The sequence below is a fragment of the Lepidochelys kempii genome, chromosome 5 (genome assembly GCF_965140285.1).
Source record: "Lepidochelys kempii isolate rLepKem1 chromosome 5, rLepKem1.hap1, whole genome shotgun sequence".
NCBI classification, from domain to species: Eukaryota; Metazoa; Chordata; order Testudines; family Cheloniidae; genus Lepidochelys; species Lepidochelys kempii.
In genome coordinates, this window is record NC_136384.1 from 96,221,894 (window position 1) to 96,240,915 (window position 19,022).

The 19,022-nt window shown below is 41.2% G+C and overlaps 1 protein-coding gene across 5 annotated transcripts in view; it reads left to right on the top strand.

The window, feature by feature from the left end:
• PRUNE2 (prune homolog 2 with BCH domain) overlaps positions 1 to 18,516 on the top strand; it is a 186,042-nt gene extending 167,526 nt beyond the window's left edge. The window contains exons 14-20 of one of the 5 annotated variants that reach the window (XM_073345112.2): positions 4,306 to 4,437; positions 4,601 to 4,687; positions 6,784 to 6,882; positions 9,336 to 9,371; positions 9,921 to 9,959; positions 12,311 to 12,358; positions 16,675 to 18,516. In XM_073345112.2, the coding sequence (XP_073201213.1) occupies positions 4,306 to 4,437; positions 4,601 to 4,687; positions 6,784 to 6,882; positions 9,336 to 9,371; positions 9,921 to 9,959; positions 12,311 to 12,358; positions 16,675 to 16,708 (475 nt within the window). In that variant the 3' untranslated portion in view covers positions 16,709 to 18,516. The remainder of the gene's footprint in view (positions 1 to 4,305; positions 4,438 to 4,600; positions 4,688 to 6,783; positions 6,883 to 9,335; positions 9,372 to 9,920; positions 9,960 to 12,310; positions 12,359 to 16,674) is intronic. The other 4 variants (XM_073345108.2, XM_073345110.2, XM_073345109.2 and 1 more) reach the window with 4 other exon arrangements.
• The last annotated feature ends 506 nt before the right edge of the window (positions 18,517 to 19,022 follow it).

Consider the following 19,022-nt stretch of genomic DNA (forward strand, 5'->3'; position numbering starts at 1 on the left):
CGCGCTCTGCCCACCTGAGTACACAATGGGCAGGAGGAAGGGGACTCCCCAACATCAGCCTGCGGCCAGTTCTGCACAGCAGATCAGGAGGCAGGCTCCCAGTCCCAAGCAGCATGGCCAGTGGTAGCTCAGTGGTGAGGAGGCAGGGGCAGGGCAGCGGCTGCACACTGCAGTGGGGCAGGGCAGCGGGGGAAGGAGGGCAGCATCTTCCCTCCTGATGCAAACTTCACCCAAATGTGGCACAAAACTTGGGGGGAGGTGGCAGATACCCCCTCTCCCCTACCTTCCCTAGATGGGACCCTTGCAGTCACTGCCGCGAAAAGTTTAGGACGATTCCCGACTCCAGCTGCTTCTGAGTCAGGCACTACGAATGGCAATTGCCAGTGAGGAAGGACATACGAATTTGACCAAGTGAACCCAACTTTGTTTTAATTTTTAACAACAAAGGTAACTCCTAATGGCGACTTGTTCTGGCAGCAAATAGCTGGAGAAGGCAATGGCTGCCCTGAGCTGTCTCCAGTCTGCCTCACTCTGCTACTGAAATCCTAATCTGGCTGAGCCTCCAAGGTCCACAAACCTGATTAAAATGAAAGTCATAGAATCATAGGACTGGAAGGGACCTCGAGAGGACATCTAGTCCAGTCCCCTGCACTCATGGCAGGATTAAGTATTATCTAGTCCTGGTGAGCTTGCACAGTTCAAAGGCCAACCAATGCCTGGCCTTACACAGGCTGCTGCATAAGGAAATGGTGAACCTGACCATTAAAGCACAACTCCCTGCAGTTCTGTCCCCCGGAACACAAATGAGGGGTTCATGCCTAATTCATAGGAAAGATTGTCTCAGCTCGGGATAAAATATGACCCATACAATATAAGGCTTAATGGTGGATCATATTTGAAGCATACCCTAATAAGGTAACCAAAACACAATACAGCAAAAAAGAAACCCTGCAACCACAGGTGCTGGAATTAGAGGTGCTGCTGCACGCCCCAGCTTGAAGTGGTTTCCATCATACAGAGGGTTTACCACCTGGTTCAGTGCCTCTCAGCACCCCCACTATGCAAATTGTTCCAGCACCCCTGCCTGCAACACCACAAACAGAAAAACAACAGCACTTGATTTCCTCCCTGTTCAGACCATTACTAGTATTTTTCTGAAAGGAGCTGCTGCATCTAAATCCGACCTATCATCACCAGCAGTCAATTGAGCTACGAACAGAGTAGCATCCTCGAGATGCAAAAAACAACAGAGCATAATTATGACTCAGATTGAACAATTATTCTGTGACTTAGTTGAACCCCTCAGTTTTTAAGTAAAGTTGTGTGTAATCAGGATAGACTTATAGAGGAGGAGTCTTTAAGGGTTAAGAGCTAGATTTTTCTCTCAATTATGCTACAGTAAATAACAAATAATTTCATTGCCTTCAAGACTTAAAAGCTTCCCCACTCAAGGCTATCAGCAGGGTCCATTTTTTTTTTAACTCCATTGTTTTCACTGGGATTACTTCCGATTTATACCAGTGTAAATGAGAGCAGAATTTAGACCTGTGTCTTCAACTTGTCTTGCAACTGGCAGACTCCTGTTTCTTTCATACACAGAGGTTCAGGGTAGTGAAACTACAGAGGAAGTATCTGGCCACCCATTTATTTTGTTTGTGGCAGGGTAGGGGTATGTGCATGGAACCAAAGAGATGTCAGTATATGGATCCCTAGTACAACAGGCTATAAATATATGTGCATAAATTCTTCCTAGTTAATTGTATGAGGAATCTCGGGGAGTTCTGCATCCCCTCATTTTATTATCTAGCACTTCTTGGCCTTAAGCAAAGTACTTTGCATAGGTAATCCTGCAACTGCAATGCTGTATTCACCAGATGTCAGCTCCATATCAGTGATTTTACAATCTATGACCAGCAATTGGGCATTTAGTTGTTTCATACTTTACCTACTGCGGTTACAGTGCCCTTTGGGTCATCAAAGCTTTCTGTCGTCAATTTGTTACCTTGACTAATCCGGTTGGATACTGAGAGTCTGGGCCAAGATTCAAACCCCAGGAGACAGCAGCTGCTGATGCCCTTCCCTGGGATGCTGCAGACCCAGACTGAAATGCCTGCTGTCTCAACTGCAGCTCCTTAATCCTCAGCATGTTAGAGGCAAACAGTTACAAGTTCCACACAAGAATCAGTCCACAACCCGCTAAAACTATTTGCTGAAGTCTGAAGAGACAGTTTGTGCTTTCAAACTCAAGTAGAGCACTGTAGAAGAATCTCTCCAGTCACTAAGACATTTCCTTTCACCCACAATTTATTTTATTAAAAAGGAAAAAAAAATCTTTCATTCTCATGAGGTAGATGAGGAGCCAGGCATCATAAGGGTGGCTGTTTTTTCCTAAAATGGCAATTGCTGTAATTCAGCCATGTTACTGATCACAATAGCATTCACTTATGGAAACAGGGAGGAAGCAGTCTCTCCACTTCAGGAATTACTAGGTGAAATTCTATGGCTTGTGTTATGCAGAAGGTCAGACTAGATGATCATAATGGTCATCTCTAGCCTTAAAATCTGTAAATCACTCTCTCTTTATTCTTGCTGTTTATTATGATTGACTATCTGTATAGCACCCACCAACCCTCTGCATTTTATACACATAAAAAGACTTGCTCCCTTCTCCAAGGTCCCAGTCCTGCAAAGATTTACACGCCTGCTTAAACTTAGGCATTGTGCGTAGTCCCACTGACGATTCACTGCAATGAGAAGTCAGCTTTAAATTCCACAGGATTACTCACAGTGCGTAAAGTTCAACATATGTATGCGTCTTTGCAGGGTCGAGGCCTAAGTAGACAACATAGAAATGCAAAAGGGAAGAAAGGCAATAAAAAGTACTGTGAGTCAGTAGCAAAGTGTGACACTAGTCTGGGTAGTTCCATGAATTTAATTTAATTAATGTATCCTTATATTTATTTAAAATGGGATTACAAATACTCCCGGAAGGTGAGAACTGGGCTTCAGATTCTTGTTTGGAAGAGCAATATTTTAAGAAAGGATTTAAAGGAGGAGAGTAGACTGTGAGGTGCTCAAAAACAACAGTGATAAGGCCCATTAAATACATAGGTAAAGGTTTCCCTGCCATTTTTATAAAGACACAGCCCTAGGGCTGGATGGTAGAGTCCAAAATTTTTTGCAAGGGATATTAAACTTCATGCTTCAGGGTATAAGCCAATTTCTAACTATTGCAGAGCAAAGTTGCAGTGTTCTGCTAACGTCTACAGGCTTCTAACAAACGTTTCAGCAGATTGCTCAGGCTTTAGGCTGTTCTGGTGACAACAAGGCCTTTAATGGAAGATGCTATGTTTAGGCACAACACATTTCTGAAGGTCGTTTATCAACTTTTTCCTCTCTCAAAGGCAAAGACTCTGAAAATGTGCTCAGCCTTTCTACCAGTGGCATCAGTGTTGCAAAGCTGGATGAGACCTAATGGGGTTGGGGGGAGAGAGGTGATCATCTGTTTCTGTGGAGACAAGACCAGAATTTAAATTGTCCTGTTATTGGCGACTACCATGGGGGTGAATCTGGCCAACAGAGTGCAGTCCTGTCAAACTATTGTAGGGTTGGGGATTCATATTAGCATTATGTAGGTCTCAGGGATTTTTATGTTCAAAAAGGACCCTGTGGTTAGAAGTACTAAGGGGTATTCTGTCCCTTCAGCAGAAGCAGGGAGGTTCATACTGCTTCCTAGCTGGTTTAATAGTTTTGGAATTCAAAAGCTTGGTAATACCTGTCACTCACAGACCCAGGAGATAGGATCTGTTGCACCTTCTGAGAACAAGAATTACAACTAAGTGTCTTTATGTTCCTTTTTTTTTTTTTGTCTTATTTTCCCTAGTAAACATGCCAATGACTAACGATGAAGCTAAGTTTTTCTTTGTCTGTGCTAGTCAGATCTCAGCACCACTTGGAATTTAATTATCTTGGTCTCCCTTGTTGACTGTTGGCATAATGTGTTTAAATGGGGTAAAAACCCCACCCGTAATGATGGAAGTGTTCCAGACTCACTTTCTGAAAGGAAGTTTTCCTAAGGAAACTATATTTTTCTGAAGCTGAAGATATGTTTATAGCTTGCAGGATAAGCAACCCCAAACTAGCTTTGAGTCAGTTGTCAATGTCTGCTTTTAATTTAAAGCAAAATGAAAAGCTGTTTTAGTCTAAGTGTGCTTGTATTAATTAATTTATGCCTAATTATGTGGTTTTGATTAGGGATAAATGGATAAAAGATTGCTCACTCACAGGCTTTTACTCTCCAATCAGATATGTAATAAGTACCTTAGAGCTGATGGTAGCTGAAGACTATATGATTGTCTACTTGAATGGAGCAACACCACGAAGAAAGATGCCTGGATTTGGCTGGATGAAAAAATGTTACCAGATGATTGATAGACGGTGAGCACTGTATATTTTCCTCCTTGACCACACCCACTATTTTAAATGCCACCCTTTGACACTTCTCATTATCGAGCCTGCTCTTAGATTATTGATTGCATATAGTGTTTCTATGTGACATTTTTATTTTTAAGAAGCTGAAGCATTTTTCTTTCCAACTTAGGTTAAGGAAGAATTTGAAATCATTTATAATCGTTCACCCTTCTTGGTTTATCAGAACTATCCTAGCAGTGACACGACCTTTTATAAGGTATGTAATACATATCAGTTTTATTTTTACTCAGTGTCCTTCAAAACATAGAAGCCCATGAATGGTCAGAAATGGCTTTAGCACAGGACTTGCTTGTTCCTGATGGCCTTCCACAGATGCATGCTTAATTTACAAGTCCTTGCACGTCACTTCCCAGGTCCTGGAAGATGAAGTGTGTATTGGGGTATTTGCAAAACCTTACTACACATGAACAACTGGAGTAAGAAATTGCATACATCATAGGCACCCAGTTGGACACCTGTATTTGTGTGTACAAGTGGGACTCTCTTATTTTTTTAATTGGCCTTAACTGTTAAGGGTATCTTGGACCATCCCTGCACAAAGCCCAAGTGGGTGTTTTATTGAAATTTCTTAGTTAGAAAACTCATGATGTGGATTACTTAATTACTTATTGTCCAGTGGTCAAGCTCCTGATCGGCCCTTAAAAAAAAGGGCCAGAGAGCAATGACTGAGCAGCACATCCAGCCTGAAGATGAAAATGAAAACAGGCCTTTATCCTCAGTTTCCTTGTAAACGCTGGTTGAAACTATAGTAAAGAACAAAACTGTCAGACACATAGATGAACATAATTTGTTGGGGAATAGTCAACATGGTTTTTGAAAAGGGAAAACATGCCTCACCAATCTACTAGAATTCTTTGAGGGCTCAACAAGCATGTGGACAAGGGGGATCCCGTGGATATAGTGTATTTAGATTTTCAGAAAGCCTTTGACAAGGTCCCTAATAAAAGGCTCTTAAGCAAAGTAAGCAGTCATGGGAGGGAAGGTACTCTGATGGATTGGTAACTGGTTAAAAGATAGGACACAAAGGGTAGGAATAAATGGTCAGTTTCCAGAATGGAGAGAGGTAAATAGTGGTGTCCCCCAGGGGTCTGTACTGGGCTCAGTCCTATTTAACGTATTCATAAATGATCTGGAAAAAGGGGTAAACAGTGAGGTAGCAAAATTTGCAGATGATACAAAACTACTCAAGATAGTTAAGTCCCAGGCAGACTGCGAAGAGTTACAAAAGGATCTCTCAAAACTGGGGGACTGGGCAACAACATGGCAGATGAATTCAGTGTTGATAAATACAAAGTAATTCACATTGAAAAACATAATCCCAACTATACATATAAGATGGGGTCTAAATTAGCTGTTACCACTCAAGAAAGAGATCTTGGAGTCATTGTGAATAGTCCTCTGAAAACATCCACTCAATATGCAGTGGCAGTCAAAAAAGCAAACAGAATGTTGGGAATCATTAAGAAAGGGATATATAATAAGGCAGAAAATATAATATTGCCTCTATATAAATCCATGGTACAGTACGCTCACATCTTGAATACTGCGTGCAGATGTGGTCGCCTTATCTCAGAAAAGATATATTGGAATTGGAAAAGGTTCAGAAAAGGGCAACAAAAATGATTAGGGGTATGGAATGGCTGCCGTACGAGGAGAGATTAATAAGACTGGGACTTTTCAGATTGGAAAAGAGATGACTAAGGAGGGATATGATAGAGGTCTATAAAATAATGACTGATGTGGAGAAAGTAAATAAGGAAGCGTTATTTATTCCTTCTCCTAATACAAGACCTAGGGCTCACCCAATGAAATTAATAGGTAGCAGGTTTAAAACAAACAAAGGGAAGTATTTTTTCATAGAACACACATTCAACCTGTGGAACTCCTTGCCAGAGGATGTTGTGAAGGTGAAGACTATAACAGGGTTAAAAAAAACTAGATAAATTCATGGAGGATAGGTCCATCAATGACTATTCGCCAGGATGGGCAGGAATGTTGTCCCTAGCCTCTATTTGCCAGAAGCTGGGAATGGGTGACAGGGGATGGACCACTTAATGATTACCTATTCTGTTCATTCACTCTGGGGCACCTGGCAATGGCCACTGTTGGATGACAGGGTACTGGACTAGATGGACCTTTGCTCTGAGCTGTTATGGCTGTTCTTACGTTATAATCAGGTAATTCCTCAGTGAGCACTCACACCAAAAGGGAAGGCTCCACTCCCTATGTTTTCTTTTAGTGGGATATTGTGAAGGGGGAAATGAAATCATGTGTGGCATTTCTGTGTTTCAGTTCAAAATTCAGCAGCAAGATCCAGTATGTTGGCACGTTGGCAGAACTCAGTGAGCTGATTCCAATGGAATATGTACACATTCCAGAGAGTATTGTCAAGTAAGTGAAGCATAATAAAAAAGAATGTACTTGTACCGGTGAAAAAAGTTACCATCATCCAAGCAAGGTATTGTTATTTGCAAGCCTGAACTATAACCAGATTTTGCTTCTAAATCTGATTTCACATGGAGTGACATGATTATTTGTGATGTTTGGATTGGAGGGCTCGTATTCAAGAGTCTATACGGGAGTTAGAAAACTTTTAATTTTATTAAGAATTATTAAGAGTCAGCATTAATTCAGCTGCACGAGCAGGAGTGAGCCAATTCCAGTTTTGTCTGGTTCCACAAAAATTCCACCCCACTCTGAAGCAGTAAAACATTCAGTCAATGAAACACAAGAAAGAGTTATTATCTAATCAGAACAAACTCTTAATTCACTAATCATAACCTGAAGCCAGGACAGGAAAGCTTAATCCTTTCATGAGTATCCCACTACATTTTGAATGATTGCTCTGCAGTTAAGTCTTACTGTGCTTTTTGTCTTTAATCTTACTGCACTTAGGACCGAAGCAATCATTCAAAGATAGCCAATTGATAAGATCACTGTCTTTTGCACAGTGAAAGCCCTGGGGCTCACCTATTATCTTTTGTCAAATAATTGGGAAAAGTAACTCATGAGCAAGACTAAAAGAAAATGGAAAACAGCAATTAGCCTGGTGAGGAAACTATATTGCTTCCATAAGTAGTAGTGGGGCAAACAAGGAAATACCTGCCCTGGTTGGAGGTGCTTGTGACATCTCTAAAAGAAAGGTTCTTCACACTAGGGCAGGGGTGGCCAACCTGAGCCTGAGAAGGAGCCAGAATTGACGAATGTACATTGCCAAAGAGCCACAGTAATACGTCAGCAGCCCCGCATCAGCTGTTCCCCTGCTCCCAGGGCCTCCTGCCCACCTGCAGCCCTGCCAATCAGCACCTCCCGATCAGCTGTTTCCTGATGTGCAGGGAGGGGAGGGAGGAGGAGCAAAGGCACTGCAGGCTCAAGGGAGGGGGTGGGAAGGGATGGAGTGGGGGCAGGGCCTGTGGCGGAGCCAGGGGTTGAGTAGTGAGCACCCGCCCCCGCCCCCCCAGCACACTGGAAAGTTGGCGCCTCTAGCTCCAGCCCTGGAGTTGGTGCCTATACAAGGACCCGCATATTAACTTCTGAAGAGCCGCATGTGACTCCGGAGCCACAGGTTGGCCACCCCTGCACTAGGGTATACATACTCTTCTCTTCGTGCAGATTTATTTTGCAAAGAAGGGGTCTTAGCACACTTCCTTTGCCTTGTTCAAAACCGGGTATGTCTGACACACGGAAGAAAAAAATAATGCATGTCAGAGATAATGTAACTTTGCAATAATGATCCATAAAGAAACTATGATTGACTTCCAAGTTTTTTAATCTTACTAAATAATTTCAGCCTCTCCCTCGTTTTCAGTTCTGCAATAGATGACAATCTGAGATGAGTATCGATGCTGTCCTATATTTCACAAGCTATTCAGTGTAGCTGTCAGAGATGCATACAAAATGCCTCAATCTATATGATAGATTTAACAAACATCTTTCAGTTGCATTTATAAAAAACATTTGGGTTCAGGGAGCAGGAAATGAGATGTTTTGAGATATGCAAGCTCCTCAGATTCAATAGCTTTGGAAGGCATAGTGATGCTGGTAAAGGTAGTTCAGTACAACTGAAGTTCTGGCGAGTAAGATGATGCACAGACAGTGGAGATTTCATTGTCTGTGCGACTACTTTACTGGCAGGATAAATGTGTCGATGAGGCGTAGTTATAATACTCAGCTGGCAGTTTTTGATCTGAAAAAGTTGAAATGGATTCATGTCCCAGACGTGCAAATGCTCTCTACAAATGTCCTCAACCCTTTCTCTTTTATTTTGTTTTCTTTCTTTCCTTTCTCCTTCTGTACTTCATGGCATCTTTCTTGCCCCTCCCTCCTTGATCCTTTTTTAACTCATCGTCATTCCCCTGGTCTCTTTTCCCCCCTCCCTACTTTTCCTGCACCGGTTTCTGTACCTGTACAAGGGGGGTGATCTGAGGGGCCAGGAGAGGTGTCTTGCATCCCAGGCTGTAAGTGCACATGCTGCTGCCAGCAGCAAGAAGAGCAGCGTACTGTGCTCCAGTTTGTCTCTTCCCTGCCTGCCGTGAGGAACCCTGCTCTGATTAGAAGAATTAATGGAGCAGAGACCACAACAGTTAGCACCCTGCTTCCTTTGTTGAGTAGTGCAGGGTTTGCCTCTTCACCAACAGCAAGTCTGCTGGACCCATGGACAAAAGAAGGATTCATGCCAGTTTTTTTACTTGTTTTGTTTTTAGTCAGGATGCATTCAAAATAGATTAGGTTTTTGTTTTGTGGTTAGGTTTGGTTTTTAAGTGGAATAAAGTTTGCTCATTTTTCTACTTCTATATTATTTGAATTTATAGATGTTTCCCCTTCGTTCACTTTTATCTTGTAAGGTATGATGAAGAGAAGTGTTTTAAGAGAAGAATGAGGTAATATTCTTGCTCTGCAGCTCATGCTACTGTCCATAATGGAGTGAACACGTGTGAACCAGCCTTTCACATATAGGTGACCTCAACAGCTGATTGAGAGAGGTTTCCTGTGCATTTGCTTGTATGTAATTTGCTGTCTTACTTCCCCCTTCGAGCTGTTGAGATCAGCCTCCTTTGCAACTAAAACCTACTACACTGGAAAAATCCTTGACTTGGCTGAGGCTGCAGCTAATTTACTTGTATCTGGTAGAGCAATGGAATGTTTTCAGCTTCGTACAGCGAGCATGCCTCAAACCCCTGCTACTTTTATGTGTCTGCCTCCAGATGAGCTCAACAAGGAGTTACAGAGTAAAAGAGGGTAAAACTGAACAGGCAAAAATGACGCAATATTGAATAGAAGAACCTTAGGGACAGTGCAGAAAATGGAGTGAATATTTTAGAAGCATGTACCTTACTTGTTCTTTGCTCTGCTATTGCTCTGCTTCTCTCTTATGCTCTGCTTGCTTCTTCTTTGTTTCTTCTCTACATCAATAACTTTTACTCATGCAGACTGGATGAAGAGCTGAGGGAAGCATCAGAAACAGCTAAGTAAGACACTATTCAGCTTGCTGCTGGCATTACTTTCACTTGGTTTACAGGAATGGATTGAGTGTAACTTCACATTATGTTTTCCACTGCCGTCAGATCTTCAGTGCTTCAGGACTGAGCCCTGGTACCTCTAGGCTTGGCAGTTGATATCCCCAGCACCTCTGGGCTCGCTGCATCAGTTATGAATGTAAAAAAATGGCTTGAGCCTCGGCACCTAATTACTTGAGCCCCAGCACTTCTTTCAATTAAGCACTGCAGATCATAATCTGAATTACTGTAGAAGGATGCCACATTTGAGAATCCATTTCCTTCTCTCTCACAAAGGTTTGCTGTTGACGTCAGTGATCAGCAGGGGCCTAGTTTTCTGTGATTAAAATACCCCCAAAATTCTCCAATAAAAAAAACATAAAAACCTCATGTTTTTCTGTGACTAAAATCAAATGCTGAAGTTTAGTTTCCCTAGCCACAATATATATAGGTATCAGTTGAACACAATGGTTTATTGAACCCCGTTTATCTGACCTAATTGGGACCAGTGTCAGCCCTGGGTAGCGGGGCTCAGGCTGTCAGCCCCGGTTTGGTTAATACGAAGAACCGGATAATGGAGCCTCAGATAAACAGGGTTCTACCGTATATGTTTTTAGTTTTTCACAAAATGTAAAAAGTAAAGATTGTCTGTGAAAATGCAAATTCCATATTTTTCTGCGGCAAACTGATTTCTAGGATCCCTGCTGATCAGTCCTTTAGAGTAGTTCCTTAAGCATTCCACCTACCCCACTCATGAGATGACTTACTCTATTTATGATATCCAGTGTGGACACTTTTCAAAAACGAAAAATTACACTGATTTACTCAGTGAAGCTGGGCCATGATGTAGCTGAATCACCAGATGGGTTGACTGACATACCCTCAACTGGGTACCACACAGTAAATCAGTGGTTCAGCTGGGGATCAGACCCTAGTATCCTTCTGGCTCCCATGCCTTTGCTTTGAGCCTAAGACACACTCAGACAGTATGGAAGAAGAGCACTGTAGAAGTCCCTAGATAGAGACACACAACACTTCACTTTCACCAAGTTATGGGTAATGAGAGTGGATACTATGATGACAAAAAAACTTTTAAAATGTGGCCTGTTCCAGATTTCAGTTGGGATAAAGCAATTTTGCAGTGTTCTGGGGCAAACGAGTCTTGAATTAACTGCATGAGCTTTAGCTAGCACAGCCTTAAAATACAATCCTGGTTTTCCATTTCAGATTTATAACTATAGATGACTCAACACTGCCATTTTTGAAGAAGTTAAAATTTATCAAAGATATTAATTCAAATTGCCCTGTAGATGATCAAACTGTTATTCCAATGCTACACCAAAAGCTAAATTATAGTGGGTTTTTTTTTTGTAGAGCATATTTTTTCTTGTGCACATTAGTCATAAGGTCCCTGAAGAAGGGAGTTGCATCTGCAGGTCCTATCTGACTTCTTTCCCTACTTTTTTGGAACCAGCCACTGTTTTTGAAGATTCTCTTCGGTCTCCTCCTTTTGCTTTATGCAGTTTACATTTTCAGCCATGCAGTTTTGTGTCTGTTGTATTGATTCCTGATGCCTCCTCATTTGTGGTCAGACATTCCCATCAAATTATTTTGAGAATTCAGCCTGTATAGCCACAGAAGAGAAAGGCGACATGTAAAAAATCCAAAATACTTGTATTCACCTTATATACACCAGCTGTTAGTCTGGGAGAAACTTGACTGACTCAGTGCCAGTAGCAAAAGCTCACATTTAAATCGCCCTTGTAAACAGCAAATATCTGATATTTGTGTGCATGTGACATCAGGCATTTACCCAGACACCCAAAAATGGGGACAGAAGAAGAACATGGTGAGAAATGGGGCTGCATCCATTCTATTCAAAACATCTTTCTGTGTGCTGTCAGCATTCCGTATGTGCCAAATGAATCAGAATACCTGAGAAGGAAAACTGCATGGGAGAAAATTGCTGTCTTGTTAATAACCTTTCCTGTGTAGATTGCAAGTTAGAGCACAGGAAGTGCAGGGGGAAGTAGAGAGGCACATGGGGACATTATTGTTAGGTGTACAGAGTCTGTTTGTAGTACATGTCCCATCCACAGTCAAATATGTTCTAAGGAAATAGCCATAAAAAGACTCCTTTGAGTTAATCAGTGTAATGTCGCTCACACTGAACTGTTACATTCATGTTAATATTGTTTTATGTTATTACCCAATCACCAGGACTCACTACAGTGGGTTACATCCCAAAATATAATTTCATATTTTAAAAGAGAAAGAAATGCAGAGGAAAATGTTTACTGCTGCCTATTTTCTCTTGAACCCAGAACTAGCTGCCTCTCAAATGAGCCGGAAATGACTTCTATGGAGCAGGAGTAAGAATTTACAACTAATGACAGTTACATTGTTATGTTATTTTATGACCATGCAGTTTGACTCTGAGGGCTGGGTAAACTCCATATAGTTTTTTGCAAAACCAAATGCTTTCCAGTTTTCTTTTCAAGAGCCTAATCCGGGGTTTACAAATAGAAAAAATGGTGTTTCATTGCTGCACTCAAGATGATTGAATTGTACGTATTTATAGTGCAGTGGTGTTTAAAATGTTCTCGCTGCTTTCCAAACAGAGGCAAACACGGTCCTTGTCCTGATGACTGTACAGGTTAAAAACAAAGACATATGGCAGGTGGGGTAGGGTGTGGGGGCGGGAGGTATAAAGTGATCAGGGCGATGAAAGGCACATGTCTCATTAGTTACAAGTTTGTTTTTCAGTGGCACATTCCAAGCTTCTGCTTCAAAGCTCATTGAAGTAAATGGGAGTCATTCCATTTATTTTAATGAGCTCTGGATCAGGCTTTAAATTCCCCTCTTCTCTTGATGTGCTTCACAGCAATCCCTGACTTCATTTCCAGTGTGTTTATGCCCCTCCTTCCCAAAATTGGACTTGGGTAATGGGAGCAGTTCAATGATCAGTCAGTTGTTAACACTGAGGCAGTATTTTGGCACACGGCTCCTAAAGCCACCTCATAACCGAAGCAGGTGAGCAGAGGCCCATCTTGTGTGGCTGCAAAAGTGTGTAAGGTTCTTTCTTGCACTGCCAATTCCTGTCATTGGCAGCAGCCTGTGCAGGGCAGCAGGTTCCACAGAACTGCTTTGTGCCCCACCTGCACAAGTGGGTGGGAAGGGGTGCATTATGGGTAGACCCTTGGCAGTGCACTGGGCTGTGTAGCCGTGTGTTATAATACTGCGCCCAGGATAGACACAGCACTGTTTAATACCTTCCTCAGAGCACTGGAAAGACCAGGATGGAGGTTGGGACACTCAGGGTCACAATGTCCCCTTCAGACTGCTCCAGGGGCAGCACAACAGCATGCTGCCCTGTACTTAGGGTGAATTATGACATCATGATCTTGTCTATAATGAGTTGGAAACGTGCCAAAACAGGGAATAATGGGATTTTTCATTGACACTGTTTTTTTTTTTTCACTCAGCTGTATAATTCAGGGAAAATATAGATTCTACCCTTAAAATGACCACTTGAGCCATGCAAGAATTACCACTTTTGTGTGAAATTTCATTTAAAGTTTTGCAAATTCATTTTGCTTCACGGTCCCACAACCTTGGCTTTTCAATGAAGTTTTGCAATGTTTCATTGTGAAACCCAATCTTTATTGAAAGAATATTCCAAATTTTGAAGGGTTGTCCCTAAAAATGTCAATTTTTAAAATTAAAATCAAGAAAATGGACACATTTTCCAAAATTTAAAAATGCAAAAAAAGTATGAAGATTTTAGTGTAGATGTAAATGATACTTTGTACAGTTCCATTGACTTCCAGTACCTATCAGCTGTTGAACCATTTCCCCTAACATTGCTTTCACTATTTCACGGTGGACTAATTATACATATCAAAATATTCTATTAAGCTCATTCTAAGTTGCATCAAACAAAAAAACGTGTCTCTAACGTACAAAACAGCACTCCCAAGGTATTAGTTCCTCATTCAGGAAGCAGAATAGCATTACTGGTTCATTGAAAAATTCTGTTCTTTTACTAGCACAATTATAAGTAAGTAAGCAGACTTCCCCTGGAGAACTGACATGTGGAATAAGAAGGAACCATTTTTATATAGTTGCTTTTCAGAATAAAACTATACTTTACACTGTCTCAGGGTCGTACCTGGTATCTGTGGCAGAACCAAGAATAGAACCCTGGCCTGCAGACCTGTGCCCCTATTAAAAACACATGCACATCTCTCTCCCCCTCCCCCCCCAACGCACAGGATACCTAGTGAAGACTTCAGCTTTGTACATACTATCACTTTGGTCAGTAAAACGTCTACCGGCCAGCGATGTGAAAAAACACCTCCCTGGCTGACATAGGTTTCACCAGCAAAAGCACTAGTGTGGACAGTGCTGTGTCATCAGGAGAGGGTCTCCTGCTGACAGAGCTAACACGGCTCGTTGGGTGTGGTTTAATTATGCCGGCAGGAGAGCTCTCTCCTGCCAGCAAAGAGCGGCTACGCGGGAGATGGTACAGCGACACAACTGTAGCAGTACAACTGTGCCTCTGTAAGGTTCGTAGCGTAGCCATAGCCTCAGTTTCAGAGCTCTGTGGAAAAAAAATGTACCACTGTCAAAACAGATTTTAAAAATAATCATGGGGTTTGACAAAAAAGCAATAAAATAAAATGTGTGGCATCACCAATTTTTCTGTTTTCCACAAAAGACTGGTTTTGCAGCAAAAATGACACAGTTCGTCGATGAGAACAGCAAATTTTCATTGGGTCTAATGTGTGAACGTTTGGGATGAATTCCAAGCTGAACTCTTGCTATTTCTCATGCCAAAAAAGTGTGTGTCCATTTTCCAAAATGGCAAAAATTCACCCTTGTTCATAATCATAAATTCTTGCAAAAAAATCAGTTTTCACCCATAAACGTCCTCTCATTGACACTGATAGTTTTGCACAAATCTGTTCAATATCCCTTCTGCTGAAACCTCTCTGGAGTCTGCCTAGCCCTTAGCTTGTTGTGTTTTTTTCTTTATATCCATTTGGAAGGTTTTTGTCTGGTGGTGTGCTCTCATGTTTTCCGTTTTTGTGGTTTGAATGACAACTTTCTTTCTTTTTTTTTTTCTCTTTAAACAAAGTACTCAGTACGCTGAAGCATTTTGCATGTTTTAAAAACAATACTGATCTTGTGAGACCATAAATATGCAGTATGCCTCTAGGAGAGCTTTACAGCAGCTCTGTATTCTACAAAGAAAAATAATGATCTAATGTGGTGGCAGCTCCTTAGTCTAAAGAATGCCAGTGAAACTGGGGGATGGATTCATCAAAGGCATAATGGGGAGATATTTTCCAGATTTGTAAATTTTAACTAATAAGTGCTCTGCTTATTACAATGAGAAACAGCATCACTTACAGACAGATGTATTGCTGATTACTTGGTGCCCTGATTCCCTTCTCCATTTGCAAAGATAGTGTGGGAATGGGAACAGGGACATGGAAGGAATGAACGAGGGCTTCACAAGATACTTCTCACATCCCAAATCCATGAAGCTCCCTTCCTAAAGAACACTGCAGGGCCAGAGGTTAGGTAGGGGCACATTCAGGGGTTAGGAGGATGGGTTGGATACGGGGAACTTCTGCTGTCCCTGGCAAGGCTCTCAGGGACCCAAGAGAATTCTCATTCACCAGCCATTTTGGAGTTAATGGTGGTAGAATCATCCATTCCAGGATTTCTGTTCCTTCCCTTCAGAGGAAGAAATGTATACAAGGGGTGTAGCCAAAGGCTGCAGCAGAAAGCATGGCAGGGGGAAGTCCATCTTGAAGGATCACTGGGGTACTGCAGGGATATGCTCTACTTTTCCCATGGATGCATCAAGTTTGCAGGCTGCACTTCCCCTCAATGAACCTTGCTGTATTTTTAGAGATCAAAGCCTTTTAAAATATATTTATGGAAAATGGCACATAGAGGTACAGTAGACAATGCACTTCAGCATGGAGAAAACACTGACCTTCTACAAATATTGACATTTGGGAATAATTATCAGTCTATCGATTTCTTCATTTTCATGGCAGAAAGTTCCATAAATAATGTCTGTATATTATTCCTTTAAGGAATCGACCTCTCTGCTTTAAAATGATATAGTGCAAATATAAATATACATTCATTTCCATTTATAATTATATCATTAACTCCACATAGTGTATCTCAGATTTCAGTAATCCGCATGCTCGAGCAAATGGATGAGTTGCCCATCTGTGCTGGCAGGGATATTGTATGTCTGCATTGCAAGTTTATTTTAAATTCCTGTAAATATGCCCACATTGCTGCCAGTGCTTCTTGAAATGGATGGCAAAAATGTGCTTCTGAATACATCCTTAATGAAGCCATTGTGTAGCCCAGTCCCCACCCCACACACACACACACTTAGGGCCCAATTCTACTCCTACCGCAATCAACGAGAATTTGGCAATTGACAACAAAGGGAGCAGCATCAGGCCTTTAAATTTTCCATATTAAGTAGAAGCAAGATAGGGCCCAAAGGGACTGTCTAAAGTATTTAACACTGGAGCACTGAAGTCAACGAGAGTGCTCAGCACACTGCAGGACTGGAACCTCAAGACTGAGAAAAGTAGCAGCAATGTGTTGCATAGCACTGAATTATTGTTTTGTTTTGTTTATTTTAAAGACTTGATGTGACGCTGCGAAAAGAAAAACCATAACTTCCAGGCACTCGAAGAAGAGCGGTTGTCTGCATCTGTCTCCCTGACACAGAAGGCCATGGAGGAAGGGGCAGTTTGGTTCATTTCTTTTCGGTTTATGATTAGCTCCGTGCTGTTCAGAATTTCTGAAGAAAGCTAAGGGCTCGACCCTGTTGCCATAGAGGCTGCAAGCTTTTGCTCTCACTTTGTTTATTATCTTCAGAGGTGTCATTTGCAATAAGAAAATTGATTTAATTTAGCACTGTTTTATGTCACTGTGTATATTTTTAATTTAAAAATATCAGAGTTAACCAACAATGTGCCTCAAGGGTAATTCAGTGGAACCCTCACAAGAGAGTAGTTATGTTTTGTCTTCAGTATTTTATGCCTAGCTTAATAAAGTGGTATTATTACAGTAAACACTCTTAGCTTAGTTTGTTTCACAGATTAGCTGTAACGCTACTGTTTAAAATACATCTAGAGATAGTTCATATTTTTCTCTGATTGTGTTGATAGCTCTTGCTGTCTGCGAAACTCTGCTTGTTCAGGTTGTGCTACTGATAACTTTACACAATCATTTGCTTGGCCAGAGACAAGCCTACTTTTTTAATAAATATATGAGTCATTAAAGAGATTTCTCAGAGAGAACATAACTAATTGAAAATGTAATTTTAGTAATTGAGTTCAGTGTTTTTATTTTTTAAAGTCAGGGTTTTTTTAAAAGTGGTCAGTCCTCTAAATGATTATCTCATGCCCTAACAGTGTTGGAAATATTAAAAAAAGCAAACTCGGTATATCTAAAACTGTGATAATTCAAAATGGCATCTTTAGCGCAAGTAATACAGGCTGATTATTCCATGTTTGTAGTATTAACACTGCAGATTTTCTAAGTGCTAGATAAAATATACAAATCCATAGCGTGGTGCCATGATCATTAAATGCTGATATCAAAATAGTCTGAGAGTATATTTTATATCAGTAAAATAATGATTGAAATGCAATTTGAGTGATATAGCAAGAGTACTCACCAGAAAATAAGCCCCACCGCCCAAAAATAACATCTATGCACAGCTGCTATACCACATTATGGTATGTAAGACCCTACAGCATGGCCATGTGCTAAACAGGGAAATACTTGGTGTGGTGGTTGTGGGTAAATGTTGATTTTTCTAATGGTGACCACTGTATTTGTATAACAGAATGCAGGGCCATCCCTAGGATTTAAGGGGCCATATGCAGTATTATTAAACTGGTATCCCATGCCTGATGGCAGCCCGGGCTCGCATGTGTATTTTAGATAAGGTTGGTCTTTTGAAGGATTTATTTAAAAAACTGTATGTCTGAAGATCCAAGCATTTAAGGCTAAAGATGAATACTCAGATTGTGCATCTAAAAATTAATCCAAGGATTTTTTAGAGATGTGATTTTATAATCTTCAGCAACACACGAATGAAGAATTTTTAAAGCAAATTTTAAACTAAGGTCCTGTAGACCAGTGCTTCTCAAGCTATCTGATGTGGGGGACTGGCAATTTTTTTGTCCAATGTGCGCGCAGACGGGCAGCCGATGGCTCGCAGAATTGCAGCGGTCCGCGGACCACCACTTTGACTAGCACTGCTGTAGACTAACATGTTCTGAGTAAAGTAAATATTACAGTAATGCACAACTGTTTTTGTCAGTGAATTCAGAAACTGACAGTATATACCTGGGGGTTTGCTAAAGCCTGTTAAATGGCTTCATTACCACTTGATTCAGAGTAGCAGCCGTGTTAGTCTGTATTCGCAAAAAGAAAAGGAGGACTTGTGGCACCTTAGAGACTAACCAATTTATTTGAGCATAAGCTTTTGTGAGCTACAGCTCACTTCATCAGATGCATTCAGTGGAAAATACAGTGGGGAGATTTATATACACAGAGAACATGAAACAATGGGTGTTACCATACACACTGTAAGGAGAGTGATCACTGAAGATGAGCTAATACCAGCAGGAGGGTGGGGGGGGGGAGGGGGAGAAAACCTTTTGTAGTGATAATCAAGGTGGGCCATTTCCAGCAGTTGACAAGAACGTCTGAGGAACAGTGTGTGTGTGGGGGGGGGAATAAACATGGGGAAATAGTTTTACTTTGTGTAATGACCCATCCACTCCCAGTCTCTATTCAAGCCTTAGTTAATTGTATCCAGTTTGCAAATTAATTCCAATTCAGCAGTCTCTTGTTGGAGTCTGTTTTTGAAGTCTTTTTGTTGTAATATTGCAACTTTTAGGTTTGCAGTCGAGTGACCAGAGAGACTGAAGTGTTCTCCAACTGGTTTATGAATGTTATAATTCTTGACATCTG